The sequence below is a fragment of the Ailuropoda melanoleuca genome, chromosome 8 (assembly GCF_002007445.2).
Source record: "Ailuropoda melanoleuca isolate Jingjing chromosome 8, ASM200744v2, whole genome shotgun sequence".
Classification (NCBI taxonomy): domain Eukaryota; kingdom Metazoa; phylum Chordata; class Mammalia; order Carnivora; family Ursidae; genus Ailuropoda; species Ailuropoda melanoleuca.
In genome coordinates, this window is record NC_048225.1 from 20,669,910 (window position 1) to 20,684,052 (window position 14,143).

At 44.3% G+C, this 14,143-nt stretch overlaps 1 protein-coding gene across 2 annotated transcripts; it reads left to right on the forward strand.

Annotated features, from left to right (window-relative positions):
* Window positions 1-1,324: 1,324 nt before the first annotated feature.
* EI24 (EI24 autophagy associated transmembrane protein) lies at window positions 1,325-14,143 on the forward strand. Of its 2 annotated transcripts, XM_034666044.1 has the most exons (12): window positions 1,326-1,462; window positions 3,557-3,610; window positions 3,956-4,065; window positions 7,134-7,279; window positions 7,567-7,627; window positions 8,720-8,786; window positions 9,315-9,439; window positions 9,755-9,874; window positions 10,235-10,346; window positions 11,021-11,132; window positions 11,533-11,607; window positions 12,994-14,143. In XM_034666044.1, the coding sequence occupies exons 3-12, from the start codon at window positions 4,024-4,026 to the stop codon at window positions 13,154-13,156; spliced, it is 1,023 nt and encodes a 340-aa protein (XP_034521935.1). In that variant the 5' UTR covers window positions 1,326-1,462; window positions 3,557-3,610; window positions 3,956-4,023; the 3' UTR covers window positions 13,157-14,143. The 2 variants fall into 2 exon arrangements, with proteins under 2 accessions (XP_034521934.1, XP_034521935.1); XM_034666043.1 differs by lacking the exon at window positions 3,557-3,610 and having other exon boundaries at window positions 1,325-1,462.

Consider the following 14,143-nt stretch of genomic DNA (forward strand, 5'->3'; position numbering starts at 1 on the left):
AACCCTCCCTATGCCTTCCATCCAACTAGGTTTTTGTTGTCTGTCATGTGGGAAAGGGTGGAGGGCTCCTACCGGGGGTGTAAAATCCTTTTAAGGGTGGTTTCCTCTTGGGGGGGGGGCAGCTTGTTCCTGCCCAACTTTCTTCCACCTATCCTTCATCAATAGATTCATGAGAAAAGGAAATTTGAGGGGATATTACTAGATCTGTTTTCAGTGACAATGAGATCACTGAAACAAGTAAGAAAAAAATACCCCCACCACCCACCTCCAGGAGTTTACATATAAGTCCTAGGTTGGCCCTTTACTTCAGGGCTTCTATTCTAGATGGTTCATTCCCTTCTCTGATCTTGGTCCTTTCCATTGATCCTCTTCCTTGAAGGGAAGGGAAGTTTTCCGTAGGCTCAAGGTAGGGGGCTGGTTTATTTTAGCATGGGGCTGGACGTTGGGCCAGGGAGAAGAGGTCAACAACTCCTAGCCCACTTAACTGGAAGAGTCAGGAGGCCTGGGCATTTGCTCTGCCACTGACCTTGAGTGAGTCATGTGACACGCAGGCTTCCTGTCCCACAAATAGGAGGTTGCACTAAATAGCTTCTAGTAGTAAAAATCTGATCCTCTAGGTGGTCCTAGCACTAGCATCTCTAAAACACAGAGGTAAAGGAAAATAGGAAGTGAAAAGAAGAGAGGAAATGGGAAGTGAAATGTAAGAGGCTGGTAATACAAAAAAAGTTCTAGGTGAGGCTTAATGTGGATGCCAAGGAGTTGCCATCCCTGGGGTTAAAATGGATTGGTGGGGATGGAGATGACAAGGCTTTATTTCTATTCACGTTTAGAATTTTAACTCAACCATCACTTTGCTGTCAGAGGGCACACCTAATGCAGCCGAACTGCATGGCGTCGTGTCCTGTTCTCAATGATCTTGACTTAAGCCCATCGTTGCATAGTACCCTTTGGTTACAGAAAACCTCCGACCAGATAAAGCAAGGTGACCTCTATATTTTGTTCCCCTGTTAGGCTTCTTAGCGTTTTAGAAGGACAAGCAAGCCTGCAAAAGTAAACGGGGAGGGCAAAAAAACAGGATGAGTTATCGGGCAGGACTGGATGAGGGAGGCGGTCCAGGAAGCGCGCGGGACGGTCCTGGGCGCCCCGGACGCGGCGCGGGACGGGCTGGGTCCGCGCACAGACTGCGTTTCTCAGGCTCCACCGCCCCGCCTGGCCCCGCCCCCTCCACCCCACCCCGGCCTGCGCGGCGCCGCTCTGCTCGGCTCCGCTCGGCTCGGCGCCCGCCCGACTTCCCAGCGGCCCCGTGCGGCCCGGGCATGCCCAGTGAGGGCGCAGCGGCCCCGGCCCTAGGAGCGCCCGGGCGGGAGGTGGCGGCCGGGCGCGGAGGGTCCAAGAGGAGTCGAGTGGGTCCGCGTTGGGCGAGGGGCCGGGTGGGCCGGAGCCGCGGCGGCGGAGCGGCCGGGTAGGTGCAGGCTGGCTGAGCCGGAGTCGGCGCGCGGCTGGGGCCCTGTGAGGCAGGGGCGGTGAGGGCGTGCGAGGGCAGGGAGGGCCCGAGCGCGGGGGTGCGTGGTTCCGGGCTTCGGGAGGGGACCCTTGGCAGGAGGGTTCTGGCTGGAGACGGCTCAGGCCAGAGCGCGGGACGCAGCCTGCAGCCCCGCGCGAGACGCTGCCCCAGGTGCGGCTCGTCTATGTTTAGCTCTGCGTGTGACGGGAGGTGAGCGTGCTCCGCACCTCGTGCACGGCTGGGTTGTGGGTGGAGACTATGTTTCCGGTCGAAATTGGCAAGGAGCTACCACGGAGACGGGTCCGAGCTGACCCGTGGACCCGAGGCAGTCCGTGGAGCCCTGGAGAGAAGCGAGGATGCTCACCCTTTCTGCACCTGGTGTGGGCTGGAACAGCTTCCTGCTTTCCGGACTTGGGTTTGGTGGCTTAGAAATGAAAGGACAGGATTGTGCCTCAGAAGATGCTTAACAAGTTCTAATGACTATTAGGGATCTAAGGGCCATCTGTATTTCCTGGTTCAAAAGAAGCTGTCCGTGGGATGCTCGGGTTAAACAAACTCATTGCAAAGCTTGAGTAAAAAAAAGTCCCGACTGAGAGTTCGAACGCCAGGGTTCTGAAGTTCGCAGGAGCCTTTCATTTGCTGTAATCTTGGGCAAGCACTTAACTTCGGAGACTTAGTTCCTCCATCTGTAAAGCGATGAGAACCAGATGCATCTTATTTCCTTCCAGCTCAATTGTAAAGTTCCCCGTGTGGTCTTAAATTGTGGCAAGTTCTATTTTTCTCCATGCCTCAGCTTTTTGTCAAACCGGGGAATTCACCAAGTATCCGTGAAGGAAGGCTCCTAGGGTCTCTGTATAGAATTGAAGTGACTTGTCCTTCGATGGCAGCTGTTGGTCAATAGGTAACCTGCCCTTCCGTACGTGCGGAAGCCAGGTGTTAATGGCCACGGTTCAGATAACACAGCTGTTCTGCTGGACTAGGGCTGCCGTCCTTTGAGAAATCCAGACTAAGTGATTGGTTTCCTTAAACTCCAAGCTAGCGTAATCTTTAGTGGAACTGTGTTTATACAGAAGTTACTATTTTTCTGTTCTTAACACCTTCTATTCAAAAGACCTATGAAGAATTTTAATATCCTTAATTTACAGAGGAGGAAGTAGCTGGCTAAGAGTGAATCCATGACAGTCTTTAGAAGCTAGGATCGTGTATTGAATAGTTCTTGTTCACCTGACAGTGAGTTACCCTATCACCCTGAGGTGTTTTTTTTTTTTTAAGATTTTATTTATTTATTCAACAGAGATAGAGACAGCCAGCGAGAGAGGGAACACAAGCAGGGGGAGTGGCAGAGGAAGAAGCAGGCTCACAGCAGAGGAGCCTGATGTGGGGCTCGATCCCATAACGCCGGGATCACGCCCTGAGCGGAAGGCAGACACTTAACCGCTGTGCCACCCCGGCGCCCCCACCCTGAGGTGTTTTTAAGCGGGAGTATTCACAGAAGTTTCTGAACCCAAGAGACTTCTTTATCTGAAGTAATAGGATTTGACCCTAGGAGCAGATGGTACAGAGGGTGTTGTGCAAGTTGCCTTCCTACTGCTATATTCCCCACTCTTCTGGTTCTGGGTGGCAGTAATCCATTTGGGGCAGGGTTCAGTTTGAAGTGGTTATATGTGTGAAGGAGAATGTGCTTATGTTTTGAAATTGGAGTTTTATACAAGATGCTAGTGAAACTCTGTCATAATTTTTGGAGCTAGGGTTCTCATTCACCTGAGAAATATCTAAAATGAGAAAGCTGTAGTGTTTTAAGGAATGTTTATACACAGACTTTTTTGACCTAGTTTATAATCACTGTTTCTTGGATGCTTATTAAAATTGGGTGTGTGTGTGTATGTATATATATATTTAAAGTGGGAAAACGGGGAGGCTTATTTGATGGTCTAGGTGGGCGATTTCACATTGTACCTTAAACTTACTTGTGTGCCCGAGAAACCTGCGTGTGAAGTGCGTATTTAATAATTTTTGCCAGAACTTTCATCTTGCTCTTGTATTTTCATTCAGGTGTTTGAGGGTCTGCATCAAGTATTACTACCGCTTTTAAGAGGATACTGAAATGTAATTATCACTCATTTCCAAATCGTCAAGTATTTGGGATGTGTAGGAGGGATAGTTAGGGACATCGAGGCCCAGAGAGGAGACTCCTGGTCCAAGAGCACATTTACCCCCATGTAAAAGTAAAAGGGTGGGGGAAGTGACTTAAAAATTGTATTGCTTTCAGGTTTCAGTAGTTACAGACAGGTATACCTTCACTTAACTCCCTGTGTTAGTATCTATGGGAGTGCCCAAATCAGCTACACTCCCCAGTAAGTATGTGAAAAACATCCTCACATTGAATGTACGTGAAGTAACTTACCTGTAAGATACCTATTTGTTGCCCCCTTATGCTCCATCTGTTTCCAGGTCCTTCATGATGAAAGATTTTGAGACGCTTCTCTGTCTGTGTAGTTGGTAGTTTGGGTGGTGAAGAGATGGCTGACAGTGTCAAAACCTTTCTCCAGGACCTTGCCAGGGTGAGTACAGTGTTGTGTTATCTCTTGGTCTTTTTGCTGCAGGAACTGACTAGGAAATCCTTCAGGTTTTGGGGGGATGTTTTTGTTGTATTTATTGGGCCCTTCACCTGCAGGTTTTCATTCTCATCCACACTACTCAGGAGATTAAGTATTATCTTGCATCTTCCAGAAGCTTGGGAGAGCTATCTAGTGAGTGTCTCTAGTATTGGAACCTTGGTTAGTTTGACTCCAGAGCCTTTTTTTTCCAAAAAGCTTTCTATTTTGGAATAATTTTAGACTTATAGAAAAGTTGCAAAATAGTACAAAGAGTTGCTCTGTATCCTTCACCAGCATCAAGTTATTTTATGTAGCTGTCGTCTGCTGGTCACACTTAAAAATGAACATTGATAGAATACTATTACCTAAACTACTTTATTCCTATTTACTTTATAGAACCTACTTTCCCGCCATTCTACATGGTACAGATGACGATGCTCTAGGAAAAAAATGCCCATAAACATCTGTTTAGGACTTAGTAACCCCAACCAACCAATCGCACAAAATTCCATCATAGTGGATGTCTGAGGTTTAATGCCCTGGTTGTGTAGCCCCTGTAGCTGTATTCCTGAGAAAAGGGAGAGGGAGCAGGGATTCTTCTTCAGTGGGAATGCTTAAAAGTTTTTACCTTGGAGTAAAAAAGGGGGAATTGAAGGAGTATCTTAGAAGGGTCAAAGAGACTTCATGCAATGAGATCTGTTTTTTTTTAAAGATATTATTTATTTTTATATATTTATTTGAGAGAGAGGGAGCATGAGCAGAAGAAACAGACTCACCACCTAGCAGGGAGCCTGATGCGGGGCTCGATCCCTGGACCCTGGGATCATGACCTGAGCCAAAGGCAGACACTTAACCAACTGAGCCGCCCAGGCGCCCTGAGATCTACTTTTAATACCTTTACCTCATCTCGCCATTCTTATGCTATAAAATTTCAACCCTGGATCAGTTCTACAATGCACTGTTAATGTTTGTCTGCCCATTTAGACTGTAAGCATCTCAGAGGTGGGGATCCAGTCATCGTCCTAGCACATACAAGGCCCTCAGCCATTTGAACTTCAGTACCTTAAATATTTAAACAATTTGTGGAAGATTTAGAAGTTAAAAGCAAAACAAGACTCTACTTGGAGATAAAAAGATCAGGTACACACTGTGCCAATTTATGCCATCAGTAGTAGTACATAACCCATTCCCATCTTTCTGTATCCTGGCAGTTATCTCCAAAGTTTGTTGTAGCTAATTATAGTAGGTAAAAATGCCATTCTTGAGTCCAGATAGGCCTTTGCTTCCAGAATGTCTTTTTTCCACCTATTCTTTGTGAGGTTGACTATCCCAGTGCTACCAGTCTACTTTGGACATAAATCTGTTGTGGAACATATTTTAAACTATTTCTATTGTTTTTTGGTTGTATACTTTTCCTGTAGGTTACACGTTTCTTGAGCATTTTCATGTGACCGATGTCTAGCTCATTGAAGATGCTTAATATGTGGGTGGATGGATGGATGGATGAATGTTGTTTTCTGAACTGGACGATAGGCAATTCTGGGGTTTGTAGCACTAACTTTTCCGTTATTGGAGCTCTTTCAGTATGGTGGGCAAGTGCCTCTGTCACTGTCTTTATAGGCTTAACAACCCTCTCCCCCTTCATACGCTCTTAAAGGACATTCTTTCCTCCATCTGTACTACCATGTTGTTTCTGTCTTATGTGGCATGCTCTCATCCTGCAGCTATTCACATCTTACAGTAGTGATTTCTTTGTCTTTCCCCAGCTGTGGTCCAGCCCCTGGTCCTTTCTAGAGACCAGTGTTTAATTTGTTCTTGTATCCCTGGAGTTTAGTACAGGGTATAAGGCATACTAGAGGTATTTGATTAATATTAATAAAGAGAATAGAGGAGGGCAATAACCAGATTTTTATAGTCTTTTAAGTGTGGAGGGATTAGAAAACCACTGTTTTGCAACCATGTTATTCAAGCTTGGTTTGAGCAAGAATTGTCAGTGGGTCCTAAATCTCAGAGAGAGAAACTTAGTGAGCAGGATATTTGCTTGGTCTCAGCAGCGTTGACCACCGATGGCTTACTAGTTGCAAGAAGAGAAATTTGCAACCATACAGTGGAGACACTGGACAGTACCTTGACTGAGTATGTAAAGTAACATCGCCAGCAAGGGCAGGCAGGTGTCTTTCTCTGCCACTAGTATCTAGAAGGGCACACCAGCCTTATTGAGATACTCCTGCCCAAAGTGGGGTAGCCTGGGTCTCATGGTAAGAAAACCTAAATTGAGGGAACCATGAAATAACTAGCCTCTGTACTTCAAGAAGAAAGACAGGCTGAGAAGCTGTTTCTAATAAAGAAGCTTAAGGAGATAGGACAGGTAAATGTAGCATGTGACTCTGAACTGATTTCTGACACATGCAGGGTAAACATGCTATAGAGGGCATTGTTCGGACAAATGGAGAAGCTGGAATATGGACTGAGGATGAAAGTATTTCAGTATTAAGTTTCTGGAATCAATAACTTGTGGTTATAGAAGAGAATACCATTCTTAGGAATATACATTCTGGGGGCGCCTGGGTGGCTCAATTGGTTAAGCGTCTGCCTTTGGCTAAAGTCCTGATCCCAGGGTCCTGGGATGGAACCCTGTGTCGGGCTCCCTACTCAGCAGGTGGCCTGCTTCTCCCTCTGCCATGCCCCCTGCTTGTGATTTTCCTTTCTCTCTGTCAAATAAATAAAATCTTAAAAAAAAAAAAAAATACACATTCTGGTATGGGGGGAAATGTGTGTGTATATATATATGTGTAAATGATAAATTAATTTACCACATTTATTATTGGTAAATCTGAGAAAGGATATTTGCAAGTTCTAGTTTTAGAACTGCTGTAAATTTTGAATTATATCAAACTATCAAGGCTCCCTTAAGCCATGTGGCAAAATAAGTTCAGTGGTTTCCACTGTTACTTCACTTTACTGTATGTAACTTGGGAAAGTCTTCTCTCATCCATAATCCTTCCTCTTTAAAATAATACCCTTGTCTGTAGGGAATCAAAGACTCCATCTGGGGAATTTGTACCATCTCGAAGCTAGATGCTCGGATTCAGCAAAAGAGAGAGGAGCAGCGCCGAAGAAGGGCAGGCAGTGTGCTGGCGCAGAGGAGAGCCCAGAGTACAGAAAGGAGGCAGGAGAGGTAAGGAGTGGGGGCTGATGTCGGAAAATGTCTGAGGGGGTGGGCTTGGAAGTGACTGGTCCTTAGGATAGAATTAAGACTCTGTATGTCACTTGGAGCTTCAGGACCCCGTTATGTGCGTTTTGTATTTTAGCCTTTTCTCATTGACCCTAGGAGAACATGGGGAGAATAACAGGTGCTAGAAAACTAACAGTAACCAATGAAAGGTCTAAGGTGAGGAGTGACTGAATAATGATATGGAAATAGCCTGTGTACCTTATGAGCTAAATACATGTGGTCTTTTCCAGTGAGCCACGTATCGTTAGTAGAATTTTCCAGTGTTGCGCTTGGAATGGTGGAGTATTCTGGGTAAGTTCTTTTTCCTCAAATGCCAGGTGCCTTGTCCTCAGGTTGTTGCTATTGTTAATAGTTCTTGACTCCTGTCTTGAAACTGAAATGGGTAACTTTCATGTGGTGATACATGCTTAAGACCATAACTGAGGAAGGAGTCTGCACCAGCGGTGATTTTATTCTCACACAGAGAACACTTGTATGTAAATATCAGGGGTAGCCCTAAATGTACACTTTTTTAAATTAATTAATTAATTTATTTATTCATTCATTCATTTATTTATTTATTTATTTAATTTTTTTTGAGAGAGAGAACAAGCTGGGGCGGGGGGATGCCTCTCTGCGGAGAGGCAGAGGGAAAGGGTGAGAGAATCTCAAGCAGGCTCTACACCAGTGTTGATCCCATGACCCTGAGATCATGACCTGAGCCAAAATCAAGAATCAGACACTTAACTGACTGAGCCACCCAGGCACTTCTACACTTTCCTTTTTTTTTAAAGTGACTGTTTCACCAGTTTTAATGTTAAGAGTTTCTCTTGACATTGGACATTTTGGCTAAGAGCAACTATGGGAGATCAGAAGGAAAAGGCAGAAGGACAGGGGCAAGGTTATCCTTGCATCTGGTCCTATCAATCTGTTAGAATTGGTTACTTTGAAAACCCATACCAGAAAAAGTTGCCTAGAGTTCATCGAGAGCTAACATAGACTTAAGGGAAATTTGAGTACTTTGAAGAACAGGTAGTTAAGTATTATTATTTTTTTTACTTGGAATTCAATGTAATTCAAGTTGTCTGGATCTAAACATTTCACGAATGTTTGTATATGTTTAATTAATAAAGTATTACTACATATTTAGTATGTACCTGTATTTTGGTCTGAACACCATTTGCAGTGTTCATCTATGTCCCCAAGAGTCTCACTGTTTTCACAGGCAGTGTCAGGTTTGTACCTTAGCGGGGAGTACTGGGAGATAGAAATGGGTCTCAGTTTTGGTGCCTGTTCAGGCCTCCTTGAAAAGGCACCTATATCTGGAAACTAAGACACTGAAACTTGCAACTCTTGTTCTAAAGAGGAGCTTTTAATGTTTACTTTATTCCTTCTTTCCTTTAGTTAAGTCTCCTTTTGTTTTATCGAGTGTTTATTCCCGTACTACAGTCAGTGACAGCCCAAATTATTGGTAAGTATACGCATTGCTGCGTGCCATCTGCCTGGGATGGGGGTGGGAGGTACCTCCCTGTCTCCCTCAGTTTATTGACACTTTTGTGTATCAGGAGCTTTGGATGTTTTTAGCTCAAGCTTCTCTACAGCCCTTTGAGTGGGTATTGTCACAGATAGCTTTTTTATGGATGAGGAAATAGAAATTAGTTACTGAGGTTAAACCATTAGTAAGTGGCAGAGCCGGGATTGAATGCAACCCGGTAGTTTCCTGCACAGTGTGTGCTGTTAGAGCACTGTGACATCTCCGTCACCACCAGGTAAGCAGCACAGATGGCTTCTCTGACTTAGAGCTGTGGCTAGCGATTGGTGTGTGTCCGAAGAAGAAAACTATCTGAAGTCGGTGTGGGGATATGCTGGCAAGAAACAGAGGTGTAGGGAGTGGATGGGGGGTGGGGGAGAAAAATCACCAACTAAGGCCTCCATATTCAGTGTTTTTTATTTTTCATTTCTTCAGTTAGACTGACAACTCTTTTTTCCCCCTTTTTAGGTGACCCATCACTACATGGAGATGTTTGGTCGTGGCTGGAATTCTTCCTTACGTCCATATTCAGCGCTCTTTGGGTGCTCCCTCTGTTTGTGCTTAGCAAAGTTGTAAATGCCATTTGGTTTCAAGTAGGTCCATGGCAGAATGGAGTCTGGGTCCTGCAGCACGATGGGTTGATGGGTGGCAGGTTTTAGCCTGTGGTTGGTGGCCATGCAGAGAATGATTTCATAGCCTTAACCTTTCTTGCTCATGCAGCCAGTGGGTGATCTTTGTGGGCTTGTAAAATGGAATTATTGTCTCAGGTCACAAAAGCGTCTCATTGCCAGATGTCCAGGAACTTTTCTCACCTGGCAGATCTAATGGTAGATCTGTGGCCTTAGCTTTGGGGATGGATGGTGAAGCCATCTCATTCATGGGTTGGTGAGCTCCTTTCTCTGTTACAGGACATAGCTGACCTGGCATTTGAGGTATCAGGGAGGAAACCTCACCCATTCCCTAGTGTCAGCAAAATAATTGCTGACATGCTCTTCAACCTTTTGCTGCAAGCTCTTTTCCTCATCCAGGTGAGACTGGCCTTCTGGGTACATGGGCAGGTTTTGAAAAAAGGTTCACTAGAGGGAGCTTCACAAAGCTAGGGTATTGCATTTATACTGGGGCAGATAAGCTTTATGGGAGGTAATGATTTTTTAATCATTTTTTCGCAGAAACAACTGGAAAATTAAAAAATCGTAAAGTAATAAGCAACATGAATTTACCTCCTCTTCCCTGCCCATGGGCGTTCTCTACTCTCCTGCTATTGAGAAACTTGAGGAGCCTCGATGAGGCTGTGTTATGCAGGCAGGGGGGGACGACTCAGAGTGGCGGGTGAAGAGCATTAGGTCTCTGAAGTTTTAGGATTAAGATTTTCCATATTTGTTCTTTAGGGGATGTTTGTGAGTCTCTTTCCCATCCACCTTGTTGGTCAGCTGGTTAGTCTTCTGCATATGTCCCTTCTCTACTCACTGTACTGCTTTGAATATCGTTGGTTCAATAAAGGTAAGTCCATCTAAAGAAACTCAGATATGGGAGGTCCAGTTCGGAAATGCTGCTAGGCAGACTTCTTAAACTGTTTAATACTTAGGCCCTTGGTAAACAGTCTTTGGAAGGAAGTAGCCTCTTTGGCAAGAGGGAATTTGCACTTGGCTTAAAGGGTTTAACCCATAACTTTGATGCTGGGGGATATGGCAATGTAGCATTACCTTCATGGTGCTTAATGTGATGTGGCCATACAGTGGCATAAAGGAGCATGTATTTTCCTGAATTCGAGAAATTGATTTGATGTCAGTACTTTCATAATCTCCGGGGGATGTTTTAAAGACCTTGGCATATTCGTACAGGTGTCTATGGTTGGAAGAGGTTAATTGATTTTTTTAGAGAATGGCTGCCTTTTTATTTGATACCTTACTTTGTTCGAGACTAATCATGACAAAGGTTGCTGATGTAATTCATAATTCCTAGCAGCTTTGAAATTGTGATTATTGAATTGAAAAACTTCACACAGAAGCATTGTATCATATTTGGACAATTCCCATTTATATGCTTTAACTGTTCCAAATGACAGATGTGTACCTAAAACTCAAACTTCAAGTAATTTGTCTACCATATTTAGTCATTTGACTAAAAGGAAGTAAGCAATCTAATTATTAGTTATATTGGCTCTCTTGTTTTAGGAGTTGAAATGCACCAGCGGTTGTCAAACATAGAAAGGAATTGGCCTTACTACTTTGGATTTGGCTTGCCCTTGGCATTCCTCACAGCTATGCAGTCCTCATACATTATCAGGTAATTTGGGCAGAGGGACTTGATGGGGACTAGTAAAAGTACTCACTGTAGGGAGCATTTTCAGTATACCTGGTTTTATGGTAGGGATTTTCCATCCTTATTTGGCCATCAGGAGGTCTGTAGACTTTTTCTTCTTGACAGATAGACATTTGTCAGTTAGGATTAAAATATAGTCTGCATGATCGTAAATGCCGCATTCTTTTATGTTGCCTCCTGGAGCAGTGTTTACCAGAGACAGTGCTTGGGAAAACAAAAAAAAATCTTTTTGAAGAGTTGTTTGATAGATTAAGGTTTCATCAAACCGTGATGTTAGCTCTGGAGGCAAGGGAACTCTGGGCTTCTAATCTAACCTCCAAAGTCATGGCTGTCATGAAGGTGACTGTTTCTCTTCTGTTCACAGTGGCTGCCTCTTCTCCATCCTCTTTCCTCTATTCATTATCAGTGCCAATGAAGCAAAGACCCCTGGCAAAGCATAGTAAGTACTACCCAGTATTAGCTAAAGTGTGGTGAGCTATCTGTCTGTGTAAAGGATCAGGGCTATAACATGGCTATCATAGGAATGAGACTTTAAAAAAAAAAATCATCTCTTACATTGTAGGAAAACATTAATGTACACTATGATGAGAGAAAAACACTTCTGGAATATATCCCCCAATTTTCCCCAGGCAGATATGCACATGTGTTTCAAAATGTGATGCTATTATACATATTTTTAAAATTTAACAATTCACTGAATATAAAGCACTGTAAACACCTGTAGTGAAACCCATTTTTGTAAGAATTGCCAACTTTTTTGTAGTGGATCATGTGATCTGGCTACATGAGTTTATTATAGTGATAGTGAAACAAAGTATTTATTTTTTAGTATTTTAGTTACTTGAGGAAGAGCAGGGGCGGGGCAGGGGTTGGGGGAGACAGGGAGAAGCAGACCTCCCCACTGAGCAGGGAGCTCCGGGCTTAATCCTAGGACCCTGAGATTATGATCTGAACCAAAGGCGGATGCTTAACCAACGTAGCCACCCAGGTGCCCCCAAAACAAAGTATTTTAAAGTGAATCTTTAGCGGAGTGCCTGGGTGGTGCAGCCGGGTTAGTGTCTGACTTCTGATTTAGGTTCAGGTCATGATCTCAGGGTCATGAGATCGGGCCCCACGTCGGGCTCGGTGCTGAGTGTGGAGCCTGCTTGAGATTCTCTCTCCCTTTTTCTCTGACCTTCCCCCGCCACTCGAGCACATGTTCGTTTGTGCATGCATGCTCTCTCTCTAAAAACAATGAAAAATTTTAAAAAATAAAATGAAGTGAATCGTTAGCAATAATAATAGTACTCCTATGAAGTTTTACCATTTAAAAAAAAAAAGCTTAATCTTTCATCAATTTTGGTTAAGTCAGTGTGAGGTTACATGTATTAGAAATTTCAGATCGGTTTCGGGTGTTTGCTTGCCCTTGCTGCCCAGCGGTGCTCAGTGTAATGGCAATCTCTGGTGTAACTGGCTTTCTCTTGAAACTCTTGAAAATGAAGCACATGGAGTATATGGTATCTTCAGACATAGCTGGAGGTTTACAAACAGCCATAGAAAAGTACTTCTCCGATCAAAATTAACCTGAAATGTAACTATTTCCTCTGAGCCTTCATACTTCAAGTGGTGATTCCATTGCACTCATGACAGCAGCTGGACCCAGCACCTTCTTTAGCTGTTAACCCGTGTGTCTAATATCTGTGTATAAGTTCCTTGATCAAATTTCAGTTGTCTTGTTTCCCTCTGTGTCATTTTAAGTTTAATGTAGTCAAGTAAGTTGTCAAATAATTAAAACATTAAGTTTGACCAACTGGGGATCTAACAAGCTGGGTCTCTTGCCTTCCAGCCTTTTCCAGCTGCGCCTCTTCTCCTTGGTGGTTTTCTTAAGCAACAGACTTTTCCACAAGACGGTCTACCTGCAGTCCACCCTGAGTAGCTCAACCTCTGCAGAAAAATTCCCTTCACCGCATCCGTCTCCTGCCAAACTGAAGGCTGCTGCAGGCCACTGAGTCGCCTGCCATCCAGAGGGGATGGGTGGGGTTGGAAGGAGGCTGTAGGAGCTCTTTTCCTTGTCCCCTCCTCTGCCAGGGAAGGCAGGACCCGCTCTGCCAAGGGCCCTCTGCGTATTCCCTTCTCTCTGAGGAATTGGGATTTTGTTTCTGGTGCACTTAAGGCAGAATCTTCTTGACACCAGTGTGTGGATTTTTAACACCGGTGAGTCTGAATGGACCACAGGGTTTTCTGTAGCTCTTTTCTAGCACTTGCCAGCCCCCGTGCCTGGACTGATTGGAATACTATTTTTGTCCCTGTGCCATTGACCCTCCCAGCTCCCCGTCCTGCCTTCTACCACCCTCGGATGAATGGATTTTGTAATTCTAGCTGTTGTATTTTGTGGACCTGTTTTTTTTTGTTGTTGTTGTTGTTTTTCTGTGAAGCACATATATTGGATGTGGGAGGTAAAGGAGTATCTCATTTGCTCCTGGTCACTCCCTTTATAGCCATCACTGTCTTTTGTTTCGTGTAACTCAGGTTAGATTTTGGTCTCTCTTGCTCCACTGCAAAAAAACAAGCCTGAAGAGATGGGACAGGAGGAAAGACCTCATAGCCAGATCTGCTTGGTTTTGAGGAGTGATTTTCTTTCTTCCCCTTGAAGGGGAAAAAGCTTTTTTCACTGGTACATTTAGAGTCCCCCAGCTAAAGGGAGGTACCAGTTCTGGACAGGTGCCACTGCAACACCGAATGCCCAGAGAACCTGAACTTGGAACTCTGAAGGTCTGAAGGGTACTGCTGGCCACTGCCGGGTCTGTCTGGTATTTCAAAGGAATATTGGGTGCTGGAAATAGGAACTGAAGGGGTAAACTTACTAAACCCATTAAGCCTGTGATTGGTTGGTATTTTCCCATTTTAAAGAGACTAAATATGGGGGAAGGGGCAGATGTCAAAACACTTGTCCAATTTTAAAATGTCACAATTAAACGTGAGCTGGTTTCCGACAA

Coding starts and splice junctions, on each gene's coding strand:
- EI24 (XM_034666043.1), top strand. CDS start 4,024: ATGGCTGACAGTGTCAAAACCTTTCTCCAGGACCTTGCCAGG. Junction 4,066..7,133: donor TTCTCCAGGACCTTGCCAGG/GTGAGTACAGTG, acceptor CCTTGTCTGTAG/GGAATCAAAGACTCCATCTG. Junction 7,280..7,566: donor ACAGAAAGGAGGCAGGAGAG/GTAAGGAGTGGG, acceptor GGTCTTTTCCAG/TGAGCCACGTATCGTTAGTA.